The following is a 17,188-nucleotide window of genomic DNA, read 5'->3' on the forward strand; positions in this document are numbered from 1 at the left end:
TATCTTTCTTAATAGCTTGTAAAAGTCATATCTGAAATCGTTCATATTTTTTGTTGTAAGGATGGGATTCGTTTGTATGATGTGATTCTATGAAATCATGGAGAAATGTTAAAAGATTTTTTGTATTGGAACTACAAATGGGATACAGAAATTTTGTCTCCAGTAATTTGTGTTTGGCTACTGAAAACGTATTCTCGTTTTTCGTCTTTTATTTGAAGGAAACGCACATTAATGTTTTATTAAATCATTTTCTTTGTTTGTAAGAACAAAAATTACAAAATGCTACTGAGAATATGATATCATTAATCTTAAATGTATTTTGCAGCGAATGGATCGATCTCAAACAATGATTGTTACTTGCTTGCTTGTCCTCAAACCACGATACATCTCAGTGCCTTTTTGTTCCCCACTACTTGCTCAGAAGTAAAATGGCACCCTCGGCTCTGTATGTATCAGGTGCTATAGCCCCCTTGGCCAGGGTGTGTACAAAACACCATGGACCCACCACAGCGTGCAATAGCCTTTTGTATATTGTGTATTTCTGTGTGGCAAAATTGTTGCAACTTCGTCAATATTTAGGCCCAAATTTGATAAAACTGCTCCCTTGTGATTTTTTTAATTTTGTACGAAAATTTGATAAAACTGCTGGACTTACCCCTTCTGATTTTTTTCATTTCAGGCCCAAATATGATAAAACTGCCCTTTTTTTTCCCCCCCAATTTCAGGCCCAAATTTGATATAACTGCTGGACTTACCCCTTGTGATTTTTTTCAATTTCAGGCCCAAATTTGATAACACTGCCGGACTTTCCCCCTTTTTTTTTTTTTTCAATTTCAGGCCCAAATTTGATAAAACTGATGGACTTACCCCTTGTGATTTTTTCAATTTTAGGCCCAAATATGATAAAACTGCTGGACTAACCCCTTGTGATTTTTTTTAATTTCAGGCCCAAATTTGATAACACTGCTGGACGTATACCCCTTGTGAATTGTTCAATTTCATGCCCAAATTTGATAAAACTGCTGGACTTACCCCTTGTGAATTTTTCACTTTTTTGCCAAAATTTGATCAAAATGCTGGACTTACCCCTTGTGATTTTTTCAATTTCAGGCCCAAATTTGATAAAACTAGTGGACTTACCCCTTGTGATTTTTTCAATTTCAAGCCCAAATTTGATAAAACTGCTGGACTTACCCCTTGTGATTTTTTTCAAGTTCAGGCCCAAATTTGATAAAACTGCTGGACTTACCCCTTGTGATTTTTTCAATTTCAAACCCAAATTTGATAAAACTGCTGGACTTACCCCTTGTGATTTTTTCAATTTCAGGCCCAAATTTGATAAAACTAGTGGACTTTACCCCTTGTGTTTTTTTGCAAATTCAAGCCCAAATTTGATAAAACTGATGGACTTACCCCCTTGTGATTTTTTCAATTTCAGGCCCAAATTTGATAAAACTAGTGGACTTTACCCCTTGTGTTTTTTTCAAGTTCAGGCCCAAATTTGATAAAACTAGTGGACTTACCCCTTGTGATTTTTTCAATTTCAGGCCCAAATTTGATAAAACTAGTGGACTTACCCCTTGTGATTTTTTTCAATTTCAGGCCCAAATTTGATAAAACTAGTGGACTTACCCCTTGTGATTTTTCAATTTCAGGCCCAAATTTGATAAAACTGCTGGACTTACATCTTGGTTTTTTATCACTTTTTGACGTAAATTTGATAACATTTGCAATAATGGCAAAAAATCAAATGAAATTTAAAAAGGAATTTTGGCAAAAATTACATAAACCACCAAAAAGAATCAGCAGCAAGGGTAACCACTTGTAATTTTGACTCCATTATGACATGAAACATCAAAATGAACAAACAGCAAGGCTGAATCTTTGTAAGTATGGCAAAAAGACTGAAACATCAAAAGAAATGAGCAGCAATGGTACCCTCTTGTAATTATGGCAAAAACTACCAGTTAATTCAAAAGGAACGAACAGCAAGGCTCATATTTATCATGTGCAGTACTTTATAGACCAATCAGATGTCATGATTACAATTTAAACCAAAGCTTCATGATTACAAATTAAACCAAAGCTTCATGATTACAAATTAAACCAAAGCTTCATGATTACAAATTAAACCAAAGCTTCATGATTACAAATTAAACCAAAGCTTCATATTTACAATTAAATTTACATGTATTTTGTTTCACAATGAAACAATTGTGTATGTAATTAACATAATTTACATAATGTTTTTTAAAGACATTGGAAACTATTGATAATTGTCAAAGACCAGTCTTCTCACTTGGTGTATCTCAACATATGAAAAAAATAACAAACCTGTGAAAATTTCAGCTCAATTGGTTGTCGAAGTTGCCAAATACTGAGAGAAAAAAACATCCTTGCCACACAAAGTTGTGTGCTTTGATATGCTTGATTTCTAGACCTCAAATTCTAAATTTGAGGGATCGAAAACAAATTCGTTGAAAATTACTTCTTTCTTGAAAACTTCTTCACTTCAGAGGGAGCCGTTTCTCACAATGTTTTATACTATCAACTTCTCCCATTTACTCGTTACCAAGTAAGGTTTTATGCTAATTATATGCTAATAATTATTTTGATTATTTACCAATAGTGTCCACTGCCTTTAAGCATTTCAAATCATGAGTACAATTGCCCTGTTCTTCCTCTCCCGTCTCCTACGTTGGCCTTCAGCCAGCGAGTCATGTTAAGCTTACAATGGAGAATTCAGAATGTTCTGGGCATCACAGAGAACTCTTTTCAACTACAATAATTACATAATTATATGATTAAATGCAATTTATTTCAAATAAAAATACTATAGTATGAGTTTATAATAACGAATACATAATTGTAAACAATTAGACAAATATAAAACAGAATTTTTCAATGCTGACCATAAATTGTGCTGGATAACAAATAATGTTATGAGGGTCTTAATACCTCCCCCACAAAAATAAGATTCCCCTTTCCTGTTTCGTGAGGACAGAGAACAATTTAATATCCTGAGAAAAACTTGGTGTCTTAGAGTTTTGTTTAAAGCCATTGAACATTTTCGGTATAGGGAAAAAAAAAGAAAAAAAGTTCACAGATGTACAAATAACTTACAGGGTTTACAGAAGGTAGTGGTGAAAGACTTCTCTTGAAATATTCTTCCATGAAATGCTTTACTTTATGAGAAAACAGTAAAACAATATCAATTCTCGATAGCGAGAATTACAGATTTATTTTAAACACATGTCATGACACGGCGAAACGTGCGGATACAAGGGTGGGTTTTCCTGTTATTTTCTCCCGACTCCGATGACCGATTGAGCCTAAATTTTCACAGGTTTGTTATTTGATATAGAAGTTGTAAAACACGAAGTGTGGGCCTTGGACAATACTGTTTACCGAAAGGGTCCAATGGTTTTAAACCACTATTCAGTTCAGGGCCCAATGGCTCTGTTTTCCGCCGCTTACATGCAAGCGCCGAATTTCTGCACTAGCCATGTAAGCGTTGAATACCTAGTATTAACGTGGAGAATGCAGTTGCACCAGCCAAAATTCCCTGCTGACCAGTGAAATACGCTTGAGGTTAGCACAGCATTCCCTGCTTTCGCAAGCAGCAATTCTTGGCTTACAGTAAGCAGAGCCCTGTTCCGTTCATTTCCACTCAATCAGTTTGCTTACACAACAATACACATACGGTACTTTATATACAATGTGGTGATTCTTAAAGCAAAGCTGATTTATTTTGATTTATTTTTATTTTTCAAGATGATCTTCCCATAAATGGAACTCTGCAAACTCCCACAAGGGGATATAAATGCGAGCTGGCAACAGCCAATCTCTTCCATACAAACATTGGTTTAAACGTCTTTGATAATGAATTGCACAAAACCAAGAGGCTGTGATTCAATAGCCAGACAATAATACTTATTCTGCATGATGGAAATACGATAGAAAGGTTTGCGGTAACACCATGTAATGACTATCTCTATTGAGTTGGGGTGGATCTGAAAAGAACCGTTGGTTTCAACTCGATGTTTCATCTGGCTCCCCCTCCTCCCGACCAATGGATCTTCTATATCCACGGTCACTCCCTAGGCCCAAACCCCTCCACTTCTTTGACTGCTTTGGTCATGTATACCCTCAGTCACCTAGGCCCCACACCCTCACTATCCCCTATGCTTGATCCTACTGACACAGTTCAGTGAGCACACACACCCCACACACACACCCCACACACCACCCAAGGCTCCAGAGCAGGTTTCAACACGCATCACCGAGCTCCATTTCCCGCCTCTATTTCCCGCCCTTATGCATCACCAAGCTAATCCGCCTCCACAGTACTTAAGCAGCATGCAGCATCAGAGTACAGCTTTCTCCAGAAGACGATCAGAGCATACTGAGCGAAACGTCGAGTTGAAACCATTGGTTCTTTCCTGAACCACCCCCAACTCATTAGAGATAGTCATTACATGGTGTTACCGCAAACCTTTCTATTTAATACTTATTCTAGTAATTGTGAGGTCAGCGGTTAGCTTGGTAGAATTCGAACCACCAACCTTGTGATTGCAAGTCCGGCAGTCTAAGGACTGGACCCCAGTGACCAGTCGGGTTAGTTGGCTGATAAGACTTTGACTTTGCATACGTTGCTACTCGGCATTGAATTTGTACTCCTCACTCTTATGGCTAAGTTTGTTTATAAAAAAAAATTGAAGTCCGTCCAGCGGTAAGACAAGATGGATGCCCTATGATAAAGGTCTACTGAGTGACAATTCAATACTAACTTACTGGGGTCATAGATAGGTTTTTATTAAAATACTGCTGATTTGTTGGCAAAATTATAAAGAAAGATGCAAAGTCAAAGTTTTAGCTGAATATAGTGTCTTTTTGTCGAGAAAACAGTACAAAACTGTCACATTATTTTTTCACAAGAACATCAAATCCATCGACCTTTAGCGAGGTGAAGGTGGGTACCAACTGCATCTCTTGCTGCAGCATTCACGAACGGACACCATCCAAAAGAAATCTGAGAAACGATTCATGCATGAATCGTTTCTCAAATTCAAATGTTTCGGAATGAAAAATTATCCCAGCCATTACTTTGAAGGGAATCCTTTCTCAAAAGAGTTTATACAATTAACAGCTGCAGTGCTTCTCATCAAGTAAAGGATTTTTGGTCATTAATTTTTGGAATACTAACCAATCTATGACCCTACCTTTAAATATTTTAAATACACAGTTGCTCCAACCTATTCAGCGGAATGTTTTCAAATCAAATACTGAAAGCCAAACGGTTACTAGCCATCATGAGACGAATCCATCACAACACTTCATATTAGTTTTTATTACAATTACTCCAGCCTTCAAAACCAGGCAAGCGGTTAATAGCCACCATGATGAATCCATCACAACAATACACATTAAACACGTTAAATCCACATACAATTACGCCACCCTTTAAAGACCCTGGACACTATTGGTAATTGTCAAAGACCAGTCTCCTCACTTGGTGTATCTCAACATATGCATAAAATAACAAACCTGTGAAAATTTGAGCTCAATCGGTCGTCAAAGTTGCGAGATAATAATGAAAGAAAAAAACACCCTTGCCACACGAAGTTGTGTGCTTTCAGATGCTTGATTTTGAGACTTCAAATTCTATATCTGAGGTCTCGAAATCAACTCCATGGAAAATTACTTCTTTTTCAAAAACTACATTACTTCAGAGGGAGCTGTTTCTCACAATGTTTTATACTATCACCCTCTCCCCATTACTCGTTACCAAGTAAGGTTTTATGCTAATAATTATTTTGAGCAATTACCAATAGTGTCCACTGCCTTTAAAACCAGGCAGTTCTTGTGGACCGCTTGAGTTGCTGTCTACTACTACAACTACAATTAATACTTTCGTTACTCACTTTTTGTGAAGAACACGTTGACGTTGGATTTGAAATCGACGGGAAGCTTGCACTGGATCGACTTGGCACCTAGTCTAGCTGCACCGATTGCGGACGACTGAAGTAAACTGACTAACGTTATGTGTTTTACTTCTACATTTTTCTTGTGGTGAGGTTTCAATCCTTGTAAGAACCCTAAAAATTTAAGAAACATAAGTTAATATCAAAATACATGTATATATTCAGTCTTCCTCAAGTACACATTAACACATTAACACATTAACATAAAGAGTACATTACATAATGAGTACATTACAACCGTTCAGACAGGTGCTCCAGGGTCGCGCCGAACCAAATAGATTAGGAGCGACTCAAGGTCCACCCAAATAAATTTTGGTTTCAGACAGTCAAACTTTACCAAGCATTTACATTGGCTCGGCTCATGACAAGATCGACGTCTGAAACCAAGGCTCTCCAGAGTCGTTCCGAAAAAATGCAATAGTCGATCTTTCGACTTCTAGCGCATCCAGCCGCTCCTTACTGTTTCAGACGCCAAACTTTTCATGTACTTAATTCAGAATTTGGTTTGGCGAGACTCTGGAGCACCTGTCTAAAATGGGTATTAATCAAATAAGTAAATGGTCCTACGACATGTGGAAGTGCCACTCTACGGCATTCCAAGTTTGTTTTGGTATATCCAAGACCCAACCTCAAGCTGCCCGTCAGGCACTGACCTTCCCCCATTGGGACTGGGTGAGATTCAACAGACTGCAGACTAGTTGGGCAATCTCAAACCCAACATGTGCATGTGGAACCTTGCTGAGAGTCGACCCCGTGAGGCAGAGCAGCAGATTGGGCACCGCATCCACTGCCCACCAAATGGCGCCCAGGGTCCAATAGACCCTTCCCATGAAACATGTAAATTGCACGTAGCGCGTGCGCACTAATGTTTTGGTTGGCAAAATGAGGGAACATCGCGCTGTTTTGTACACGGCTAATGGGTGCGTGACGCAGACGCGATTGCAAGTCTGCTTAGTGCACAACTCTATGGTGTTTGCCAACCAACAGGGTCTGTACGCATGCGTGAGTGTAATTAGCATATTTCATGGGAAGGGTCCATTGGGCACCCCATCCACTGCCCACCAAATGGCGCCCAGGGCCCAATTTCATAAAGCCTGTCAGCACAAAAACTGGCTAAGCATAGACAAGTATTGCTTAAAATAAACAGGGAGCCAGCCAAAATTACATTTAGTTTACATTGTTATGACTGGTACCCCACTCAGTTTTTGCTTAGCAAAGAAACTTGTCAAGCAGTACTTTCTGCTAAACAACTTTTTGGTAATGCGAGATCACCTTACATCACAAGTCCAGACAGCCACTTCAAGGTGAGGGTTGATTTGGGCAATGGACCCAAATCAACTGCCACTAGGGGCACGTTGCCACCTACTCCACGGGCTGAAATAGGGTTACCCCTTCATAGTCCATAAGGACGAAGGCATGGGTATCATCCACTGCACCAGGAGCCTGTCTGGTAGAGCAAAATGCACTACCTTGCCATTTTTTCCCACAAAGCAATCATGGTCAAGTGGTTTGCTCAAGAGCACAAGTGCCATGACCGAGAATCGAACCCACACCCTGCTGCTGACTACACCAGGGCCCAATTTCATAGAGCTGCTAAGCACAAAAATTTGCTTAGCATGAAATTTCTGCCTTGAGAAAAACAGGATTACCAACAAAATTTCCATTTGTTGCATATTGCTTGTTACTGGTATTCAGCTGATGTTTGCTCATCCTGAAAATCATGTGGACATTTTGTTGGTAATCCTGTTTTTATCGAGGCAGAAATTTCATGCTAAGCAAATTTTTGTGCTTAGCAGCTCTATGAAATTGGGCCAAGAGCTTTGGTCTGGTGAACCAGTCGGCCACGACAAGTTGATGCTGCAACCAGAGAGTGGCTGTTCAACGCTAACCCTGTGACGATGAGTGACGATCTTCAATTATTATCAAGGTGCCAGACTACATGCACAATCAGCCTCAGTATTGTACCATTGGTTTATATGGAAGATATTAAACGATGACTCCACTATGGTGCAGATTAGTACAGGTCTGGCATCCATCTTGTGTATAGTAGGTTACAAGTCAAACTTACCTTCTTTTAGAAGATCCCAGCTTTTCCACACAGAGCCAACACAAACAACTTTAAGTCCCTCTGGCCCATTAAGAAGGGTCTGCAAAAAGACAGAAAGCAACGAATTAACATATCTGCACTTCATTTAAAAATGATGTCGGTTTATCTTTTCCGATAGAAATTTTTGAAGTGGGATTCGAAGCAGTAAACCCTACAACACCGTTCAGTGTACTCCACATTTGCTCAAGTGTGTCCCCACAAAGCAATTGTCAAGCATAAAATTAAACTGATATACCCTAATTTTCCACACTATTGGTCTACTAACTGAGTTTGCATAGTGGTCTAATGGTGAGACATATGATAGGTTCAAATCCCTACCACGGGTAAAACATGGGTACAAACAAATTTACTCAAAAATGAAGTTATTTTGTTGACGCTTTACCTGGTCTAACTTGGGTGCGACAGCGAGGATATGACGTCCTAAGACCTCCCCTGCTTCATAGAATAACTCCATGCACAAAGGATCCTTGTCTTTTGCCGCACCTGACATAAAAAGGAAGTATAAGTAAAATAAACACACCAGAAAACTTTCAGGGGTCCTGCCAAAATTCATTCGGGACAGGTAGAATCAGAGATTGTGTTTTCCCAATGCAATGCTGCTTTAATATACAGGCAAAATTTTCAAAGAAAATAAGTCAGCTGAATACAGTGTCTACTTGGTGATAAAACAGCCCAAAAATGAGTGACTTGCATATAAATTTCTTTTACAGAACTCAGGAAAGTACTGCGTACACAATACTAATCAGTGTAAGGGTAAAAACAAATGACATTTTCATCAAGAAGGTTGAACCCATCCATGTTTGGTGAGGTGACAGCAGGTACCAACTGCATCTCTGGCTGTATCACCTGAGAAAAGATTCATGCAAGCTCACTTAAAGAGCCAATTAAGGATGATCTAAATATTTCAACTATTACCTTCTTATGGCCAAATAGACATCGTAGATACCGGTTAACAACCATTTTACTCTCAAAATTTGCATTTAGTAACGAATAAATCGAGTCAAAAATGCACCTGGCCGCGCGGCTTTTTAAGCCGAGAGTCAAAAACGGCTTATCTATTATCTATTATAATGAACTCTTGATGCCAGTGACGATATTCCCCTAATTGGGTGTGAACACAGTTCTCCAGCTTTGGCAAACTGAGGGCGCTATTTTCCACACCAAATAGCTGCCACTGATGTCACGATTCTTTGTCGCGCAGGTTTGTTTGACCCCCCGTTTTTCAGAAATTTTGCTAGAAGCATTCTGAGATGATCCTTTATTGGCTGTTTAATCTTGATTTACTTAAATCACTAAATCTCAATCTGATTCACTCAATCTTGATTTACCTTGGGCTATGACGATACAGAATCCAGCAATCTTAGTCTTGTCAAAATTGGTGTAGAAGTGATCTAAGAGTCCAAAACTCTCCGATACCTGACGAGGTAAGGAAACAGTATTTTAAACGATCTTAAGGTGGTGGTTTTTTTTTAAATTCAGATCAAGTCAGATTTCTATAACACAAAACCAACTTCAAGTACATAGACGGTATACAGTAATACAAATAAATACAAGAAAAAAAACTAAGATTACAGCAAGAAACCGAATGATCGTAATAAAACTCACATGGGGAGCGCAATTGAGGCAAATCCCAGAAGCACACGTTATTATGGGATGCACATATAGACAAGCTAGGACAAAACAAACGGACAAAACAGACAACAAGGAGACATAGACATAGTTACTCAAGCACGAATTGACTAAAGGGGGCTTTTTACATAAATGGGATTGAGATGGGTCTTACATTTCTAACATAGCTCTGCATATCTTTAACCAAAAAACAACAAACGCTTTTGAGATGCCCTTGGTTGTAATAAAGCACTAAAGAACTGTGTATTATTATTACCCCATGACAAATTCATTAAAGACAGTGGACACTATTGGTAATTGTCAAAGACCAGTCTTCTCACTTGGTGTATCTCAACATAAATGCACAAAATAACAAACCTGTGAAAATTTGAGCTCAATTGGTCTTCTAAGTTGCGAGATAATAATGGAAGAAAAAACACCCTTGTCACACAAAGTTGTGTGCTTTCAGATGCTTGATTTCGGGACCTCAAAATTTAATTCTGAGGTCTCGAAACCAAATTCGTGGAAAGTTACTTCTTTTTGAAAACTACGTTACTTCAGAGGGAGTCTATTCTCACAATGTTTTATACTATCAACAGCTCTCCATTGCTTGTTACCAAGTAAGTTTTTATGGCAAAAATTATTTTGAGTAATTACCAATAGTGTCCACTGCCTTTAACACCTTACTATGAAAAGGACAAAGCAAAATCTATTGATCAAATCACCATATATGACTTACCCCAAAGAAGCTATGCATGGCTTTTTTGACGTATGTGATGTCATGTGAAGGTTCGATCATGTTGTCTTCAGCGTCAAGAATTGTCTTAACAGCTCTTAAGGAGATCCAGTATGCTAAGCAAGAAGTGAGAAAATAGAATTAGCTGTTGCAAACTGCTTACCAACCACAATGACAAAGCAAAATCTGGCCCAGAGACTTCCTCAAAGGCTAAAAGAAAGACTCTGCTAGCTAGGGTCAAAACATGAGGCCATTATAAACTAAGCAAGAAGTAACACAACAATTTTTCTGATGAGTTTGCTCTCCATTTCAAGATGAAACGTTTAAGTACAGGTGCTAAGTTAACAAGGATAAAACTTTAATCAGATTAAAAAGTTCAACGTGTCTGGAGGTTTAATCTTCACTATTTTGTTATTATTGTCTCAGTCCAAGTCTCACTGCAAGTTATAAGAACTGTGGTTCAAACTCAACATTAAGAGTTCCATATCTAAATTCAAGACCCTAAAATTAAGAATTAGCCTTGGGTTCGCGTCTGGAGTCTGGCCCAAGTCTGGAGTACCAGTTCTAGAGTCAAAAATATTGTGCTCCATGTCTGGAGTTCAAAGTCTGGAGTCCCAAGTCTTTATTGCAAAGTCTTGAGTCCTGAGTCTTATGTCTCAAGTCTTCAGGTTAAAGTCTTGAAACCAAAGTCAAGAGTTCCAAGTCTTGAGTCTCAAGTCTTGAGTCTCAAGTCTTCAGTCCCAAGTCTTTAGTCCCAAGTCCCAAGTATTGAGTCCCAAATCTTTAGTCCCAAGTCCAGAATCCTAAATTTGGAGTCCTGTGTCTAGAGTCCTTAATTTAAGGTCCTAAATCTAGAGTGCTAAATCCAAGGTCCTAAATCTAGAGTCCTAAATCCAAGGTCCTAAATCTAGAGTCTTTAGTCCTAAAGTCCTTGGTCCTCTACTACTTACCACTGCCCTCGTCTCCTATCTGATGGCCCCATCCTCCACAGCCATGATTCTGTCCATCAGGATTGATAAGTTGACAGTTGGAACCTGTGCCGCTAATCAATACGACACCACCTAGGAGCAAAGGGAGAACAATCTCTTGAATAACTGATGAGTATATCAATTACAGATTGTAGCCCGGTTCATACTTCCTGCTAATGTCTTGATGCAAGTCGTTCTTGTTTAGTTGGTCAACCTCTATGTTAATACCATAGGCCCCATACAATCAATTCTACACACGCATGGTTTTCCTGTTACTTTGTGAACAAACACGGTCGGCCATTTATGGGAGTCAAAAATTTGACTCTCATAAATGACCGACCGTGTTAATCGACGAGGTTAAAGAAAAACCGTGCAACTTCGAGGCATGTTTGTGTGGATCATTGTATTCTACTTTTACAACATCTTTCTAACCATATGCATTTTATAACAAACGGTTACAAATGCTTTTCAAAGACCAACTCGACCGATCCAAGGCAACATGTTCATTTAACCGCTAGGCCACGACACGCCACAAATGTGCGCGGCGAGGAGAAGTGTCGCATTGGATAAAACACTGAGATAAGATTAATCTCTAGTGATACCCAGCAAGATTGAAAGATACTTGTGAGAATCAAACTCAACATTTGAACATCACTCTTTTGAAACAAAGATGGTAAACTTTTTTCAAGGGCACTGAACTTGTCCTGTTTTGATTTTACTGTCCAGAAACTGAAATCACTGGCCTTGGGCGGGTTATTACCCGTTCACACAGCACTACGACCTCACCAAGATCATGCCAATCACCCTGATCTCAAAAATTCAAGTCGAGGTATGATCACTGACAAAATCCAGCAATTTGGCAAATTGAAGACTTCGCCAAACTTTACTGGTTCTACGTAAAAAGTGTTTCTGACTCGCTGCCACTACGATTACTGGCGATAACAGCAAGACCAATGACGACCAAGCGATTTTCTACTTTGAAATGGTTGCTGACGGTGCTGCGTTTTTATAACGTCCACAGAGATCTCACCACGATGCTACCACGCTGCTTGTACGATAATGGCGTTCCCACTACGACTTTGCCCCGCTTATTGTTGGCCACGACCTGGATACGCTAAGCGTGGGGGGGGGGGGGGCTTGCAGTTTCCCGTCCTAGGAGATCCAACCTTGACCAAACCACGCTTATGGAGATCCTCCGACGTTTGGCCCACGATTGGTCCGCGATTGGTCACGCTCTCGGCCAGTTTTCCATCGTAGTAGAGGCGGCGTCTATGTGTGAAGGGGAAATTACTGTTCGATGGTCCAGTGTAAGAATCGAACCCTGGACTTTAGTATTTCAGAACTCACCTGCCTCACAAGCTGTTGCTATTGCACCAAACGTGTCTGTGCACATATGATAGGCTTCACTGACGTTAGGATAAGCACTTTTCATTCCTTCAATAACTCTTCGCTTTCCGCCTGCCTGCTCCCCGCCACTTAGTGATAAACCCTGGAAGGGGATAAGAAGGTAGAATATAGGGAGATGGGATTACAAAAAGGAGATGGGAGTAACAGGTGAAGTAGAAAAACGGTGGGAATGTACGGCACACCATGCGTACATGGGATGTCGTGGCCGAGCGAATAAGAGCACCGAACACAAGCTCTGGGGTTTCTGTTCAGCGGAGTGTGGGTTCGAAGCCCAGACGTGACACTTATGTCCTTGAGCAAGACACTTAACCATAAGCTTCTTTCCACTCAGGAGTAAATGGGTACCTGTGAGGGCAGAGATGGTTCTTGTGATTGATAAGCTAAGTGCGCTACATATTTGGACTGTATACTCCCAAGGGAGTTGAGATGGTTTTATGAATGATTTAAGGCCCAGTGACCAGGGGTAATGATGTTGGAATCGCATATGAGCGCCATAAGAAGCCACTATTATTAGGCCGAGTAAAAAAAAAAAACATGTTTAGCGTCCCCGCCCGCTTCCTTTTTAGAGGCCACCTCCTTTTTTGTTTTATTTTGGGTTTTTTATGCACATTTTTTTTTTCCTTCATTTTTTTATTTATTTATGCAAAAAGGGTTATTTTAAAGGCAGTGGACACTATTGGTAATTGTCAAAGACTAGCCTTCATAGTTGGTGTATCTCAACATAATGCATAAAATAACTAACCTGTGAAAATTTGAGCTCAATCGATCATCGAAGTTGCGAGATAATAATGAAAGAAAAAACACCCTTGTCACACAAAGTTGTGTGCGTTTAGATGGTTGATTTCAAGACCTCAATTTCTAAACCTGAGGTCTCGAAATCAAATTCGTGGAAAATTAATTCTTTCTCAAAAACTATGGCACTTCAGAGGGAGCCGTTTCTCACAATGTTTTATACCATCAACCTCTCCCCATTACTCATCACCAAGAACTGTTTGATGCTAATAATTATTTTAAACAATCTCAGCTAAAACAATCTGAATGTCTTGACCAAAATGTTTCATTTATGTATTGTGTGTTTAGAAAAAAACAATGGATATTTGACATTTAAAAAAAAATGGCTTTCTTGAAATAAAAAATCAAAAATCAAAAGCCCCTCCTCCTTCCTTTTTTTGAGAAACCCAGACGCTAAACATGTTTCTTTTTTTACTCAGCCATACTTTGCTGTGTAGATGTTGTTCTTTGGGAACTAGTTCTGAAAAGAACTGTCCTGTTCATTAACTACCTTACTACCTGGGCAGAAGGTAGGAAATTGAATGGAACACTACTACTTAAGTGGATCGAGGGGACTCCTCATTATTAACTAGTTGAGCAAGGCACTTTATTATTATAAAGTTAAAACACATTCAAACATCGCAGCTACAAGCCAAATTGAGTTTAAAATACCGAGATTCATAAAAAATAGAAATGTTAAAAATTACAAAAAAACATTAAGAATTACAATTTATTTTTATACATTAAAAGGGCAAACTGGCTAGTGCCAGTGACAAATTAGATAAAACAAATAATTGCACAGCAAGTCACATTAAAGGAACAAGGCGAAGGGTTGGGGACAAAGGGCAAGCCAGCTGAGTGAACAACAATCAAGAGCTATTGTTTATAAAACATAATTGCTTCAAAATTGGGAAGGTGAATGCATTGCTCTACCAGCCAGGCTCATAGTGGATGAAAGATACTGATGCCTACATCCTTAAGTACTGTAAAGGGGATAACCCTGTTTCTTACCAATGACTTGAGTGGTTTGTCTACATCCAGTCCAGCTTTCCTCTTGGACTCTACGGCCATATTATTGATGCGGACAAGACATTCCTCAACTCCTATTAACTGCAGTCAGAAAAAAATCACAGAAAAAAGAACGGTTCTTGTTAAAAGAGAAAAGTATAAAAGCTCATTAGTGCACTGCTATTTAACATCTTAGACTACTTATTTGGCTTTCGAGAGCAGCTTTTTTTATTTTCAAGAGCAGATATTTTTAAGAGCAGCTATTTTAATATTCAAGAGCAGCTTTTTTAATATTCAAGAGCAACTACCAGTATTTTATAGAAAGCAGCTACTTTAATATTCAAGGACAGCTAATTGAATAGTATTCAAGAGCAGCTATTTTATTATTCAAGGACATCTATTTTAAATTTCAAGTAGCTATTAGGTCAATAATTTTCACAACTCAGCTATTTTAATTTTCAAGGGCAGCTATTTTATTTTCAAGAGCAGCTATTCTATTTTCAAGGGCAGCTATTCTATTTTCAAGAGCAGCTATTTTAATATTCAAGGACATCTATTTTAAATTTCATGTAGTAGGTCAATAATTTTCAAAACTCAACTATTTTAATTTTCAAGAGCAGCTATTTTATTTTCAAGAAGAGATATTTTATTTTCAAGAACAGATATTTTTAAGAGCAGCTATTTTAATATGCAATAGCAGCTTTTTTTAATATTCAAGAGCAACTAACGGTATTTTATAGAGAGCAGCTACTTTATTATTCAAGGACAGCTACTTTATTATTCAAGAGCAGCTATTTTAAATTTCAAGGAGCTATTATAGGCCTATAATTTACACAACTCAGCTATTTTAATTTTCACAATGCAGCTATTTTAATTTTCACAACTCAGCTATTTTAATTTTCACAACTCAGCTATTTTAATTTTCACAACTCAGCTATTTTAATTTTCACAACTCAGCTATTTTAATTTCCACAACTCAGCTATTTTAATTTTCACAACTCAGCTATTTTAGTTTTCAAGATTCAGCTATTATAATTTTCACAACTCAGCTATTTTAATTTTCACAACTCAGCTATTTTAATTTTCACAACTCAGCTATTTAAACTTTCACAACTAAGCTATTTTAGTTTTCAAGATTCAGCTGTTATAATTTTCAAGAGCAACTGTTATTAATATTGATATAAGCGTCATAACAGCCCAACAAGGTGGGCTAGGGTCAGGAGTATCTAGATTTCAATGATGATTTCATTGGCGTTTCTGTTATTGCTTTGTTGATATTCATCTTACCCAGTGGTTAGTACTTGGCCCCTCTGACCATGTGAGTATAGCTCCATCACCTGACATCAGTACCATCTTAGAGTGCGTTGCTCCCCTAACAAAAACAAAAGAATACAGGCCTGAAATTTCATATTTGAGAGGGTAAGGTCACTTTCATTTTGCTATAGGCACTTCCATTAAAAAATGTTTAAGTCTATGGGAAACTTTTGAAGGGCACGAAGGCCAAGACCAGGGGCCACTTTATTTGTTTGTTTTTAAATTGAAGTAATTTTGTTTACTGGTTATCTTGGTTTTGGAGGTGTAGAACTCAATTGAACTTTTACATGGGGTTACTTGGGGGGGGGGGACTGTGTCCGAAGGCGACTTTGATGGGGGGGGGGGTGTCTGTGTCTGGCAACTTTTTATATGGGGCAACTTAACTGTGTTGGGGCCACTTTGTGGAAGGTAAATGTGTCAGGGTAACTTTGTAGGTAGGACGACTTTGTCATGATGGGACTGGGAGGGAAGGAATGCGACTTTGTGGTGGGTGGGCAACTGTGCCATAAAATAATGGGCGACTTTGTGGTGGTGGGGCGGGGCGACTAAAATTTGGGGAATGACTGTCTTTGCGGGGGCTACTCCCCGTCTCAGGGCGAGATTGTTTTTCAGATTTTGATAGGGGGTGAATTTATACTTGTAGTAGGCAACTTGGAAAACTTTTGACTTAATTTTTTTTCCGGGGGGGGGGGGGGGGGGGGGAGGGAGAGCTCCATCGATCCTTCTTTTTTTTAAAGTTTGATTTATTTCAATTTCTTTCAATATGGTTTCCCGGTTACCTTCTTTCATAAACTTACAGTATACACACTTGCCAGGACAACATTGAACCAACAGACTGAAAAGGGAGTGTAGGAAAACGGAATGAAGTGGTGGCGCCATGCCATACGCGCCTACTTACTATAGTTATATGGAAACGTGGAAACGTTTCCGAAAGGACTAAAAAAAAAAAAAAAAATACGCCTACTCTTTTCTGCTGAGATTGGAAGTTAGAAATGTGTAGATTTTACTCACCCTTCAATACCGCCATAGACAGCCGGCCCATCACTCATTTTGTTTATTTGCAACAATTAAATTACTCCGGTGTTTCAGACCTCAATAATTCACCAAACCCGGAAACAGATTGTTTACAATTAAGAAGAATTCAAGCCGCCACTTTTCAATCATTCGTAACCAAACACGTACAGCATTCTCTTAAAAGGTAACTGCTCGAAATGATCACCTGCATTTAAACCACCAACAATAATATAAGGGGTCAAGTAAGGCCGCTGCTAGTAGTTACCTTTTA

The 17,188-nt window shown here is 38.8% G+C and overlaps 1 protein-coding gene across 1 annotated transcript; it reads right to left on the reverse strand.

Annotated features, from left to right (window-relative positions):
- Nucleotides 1-5,778: 5,778 nt before the first annotated feature.
- Nucleotides 5,779-17,125, reverse strand: LOC117294920 (N-acetyl-D-glucosamine kinase-like). The gene is made up of 10 exons (XM_033777468.1): nt 16,915-17,125; nt 15,877-15,961; nt 14,593-14,691; nt 12,751-12,892; nt 11,386-11,496; nt 10,439-10,551; nt 9,420-9,507; nt 8,474-8,574; nt 8,053-8,131; nt 5,779-6,098 (listed from the first exon to the last, which is right to left on the reverse strand). Exons 1-10 carry the CDS (start codon nt 16,950-16,952, stop codon nt 5,917-5,919), a joined length of 1,038 nt encoding a protein of 345 aa, XP_033633359.1. The 5' UTR covers nt 16,953-17,125; the 3' UTR covers nt 5,779-5,916.
- Between the last annotated feature and the right edge of the window lie 63 nt (nt 17,126-17,188).

Source organism: Asterias rubens, chromosome 9, assembly GCF_902459465.1.
Source record: "Asterias rubens chromosome 9, eAstRub1.3, whole genome shotgun sequence".
Classification (NCBI taxonomy): domain Eukaryota; kingdom Metazoa; phylum Echinodermata; class Asteroidea; order Forcipulatida; family Asteriidae; genus Asterias; species Asterias rubens.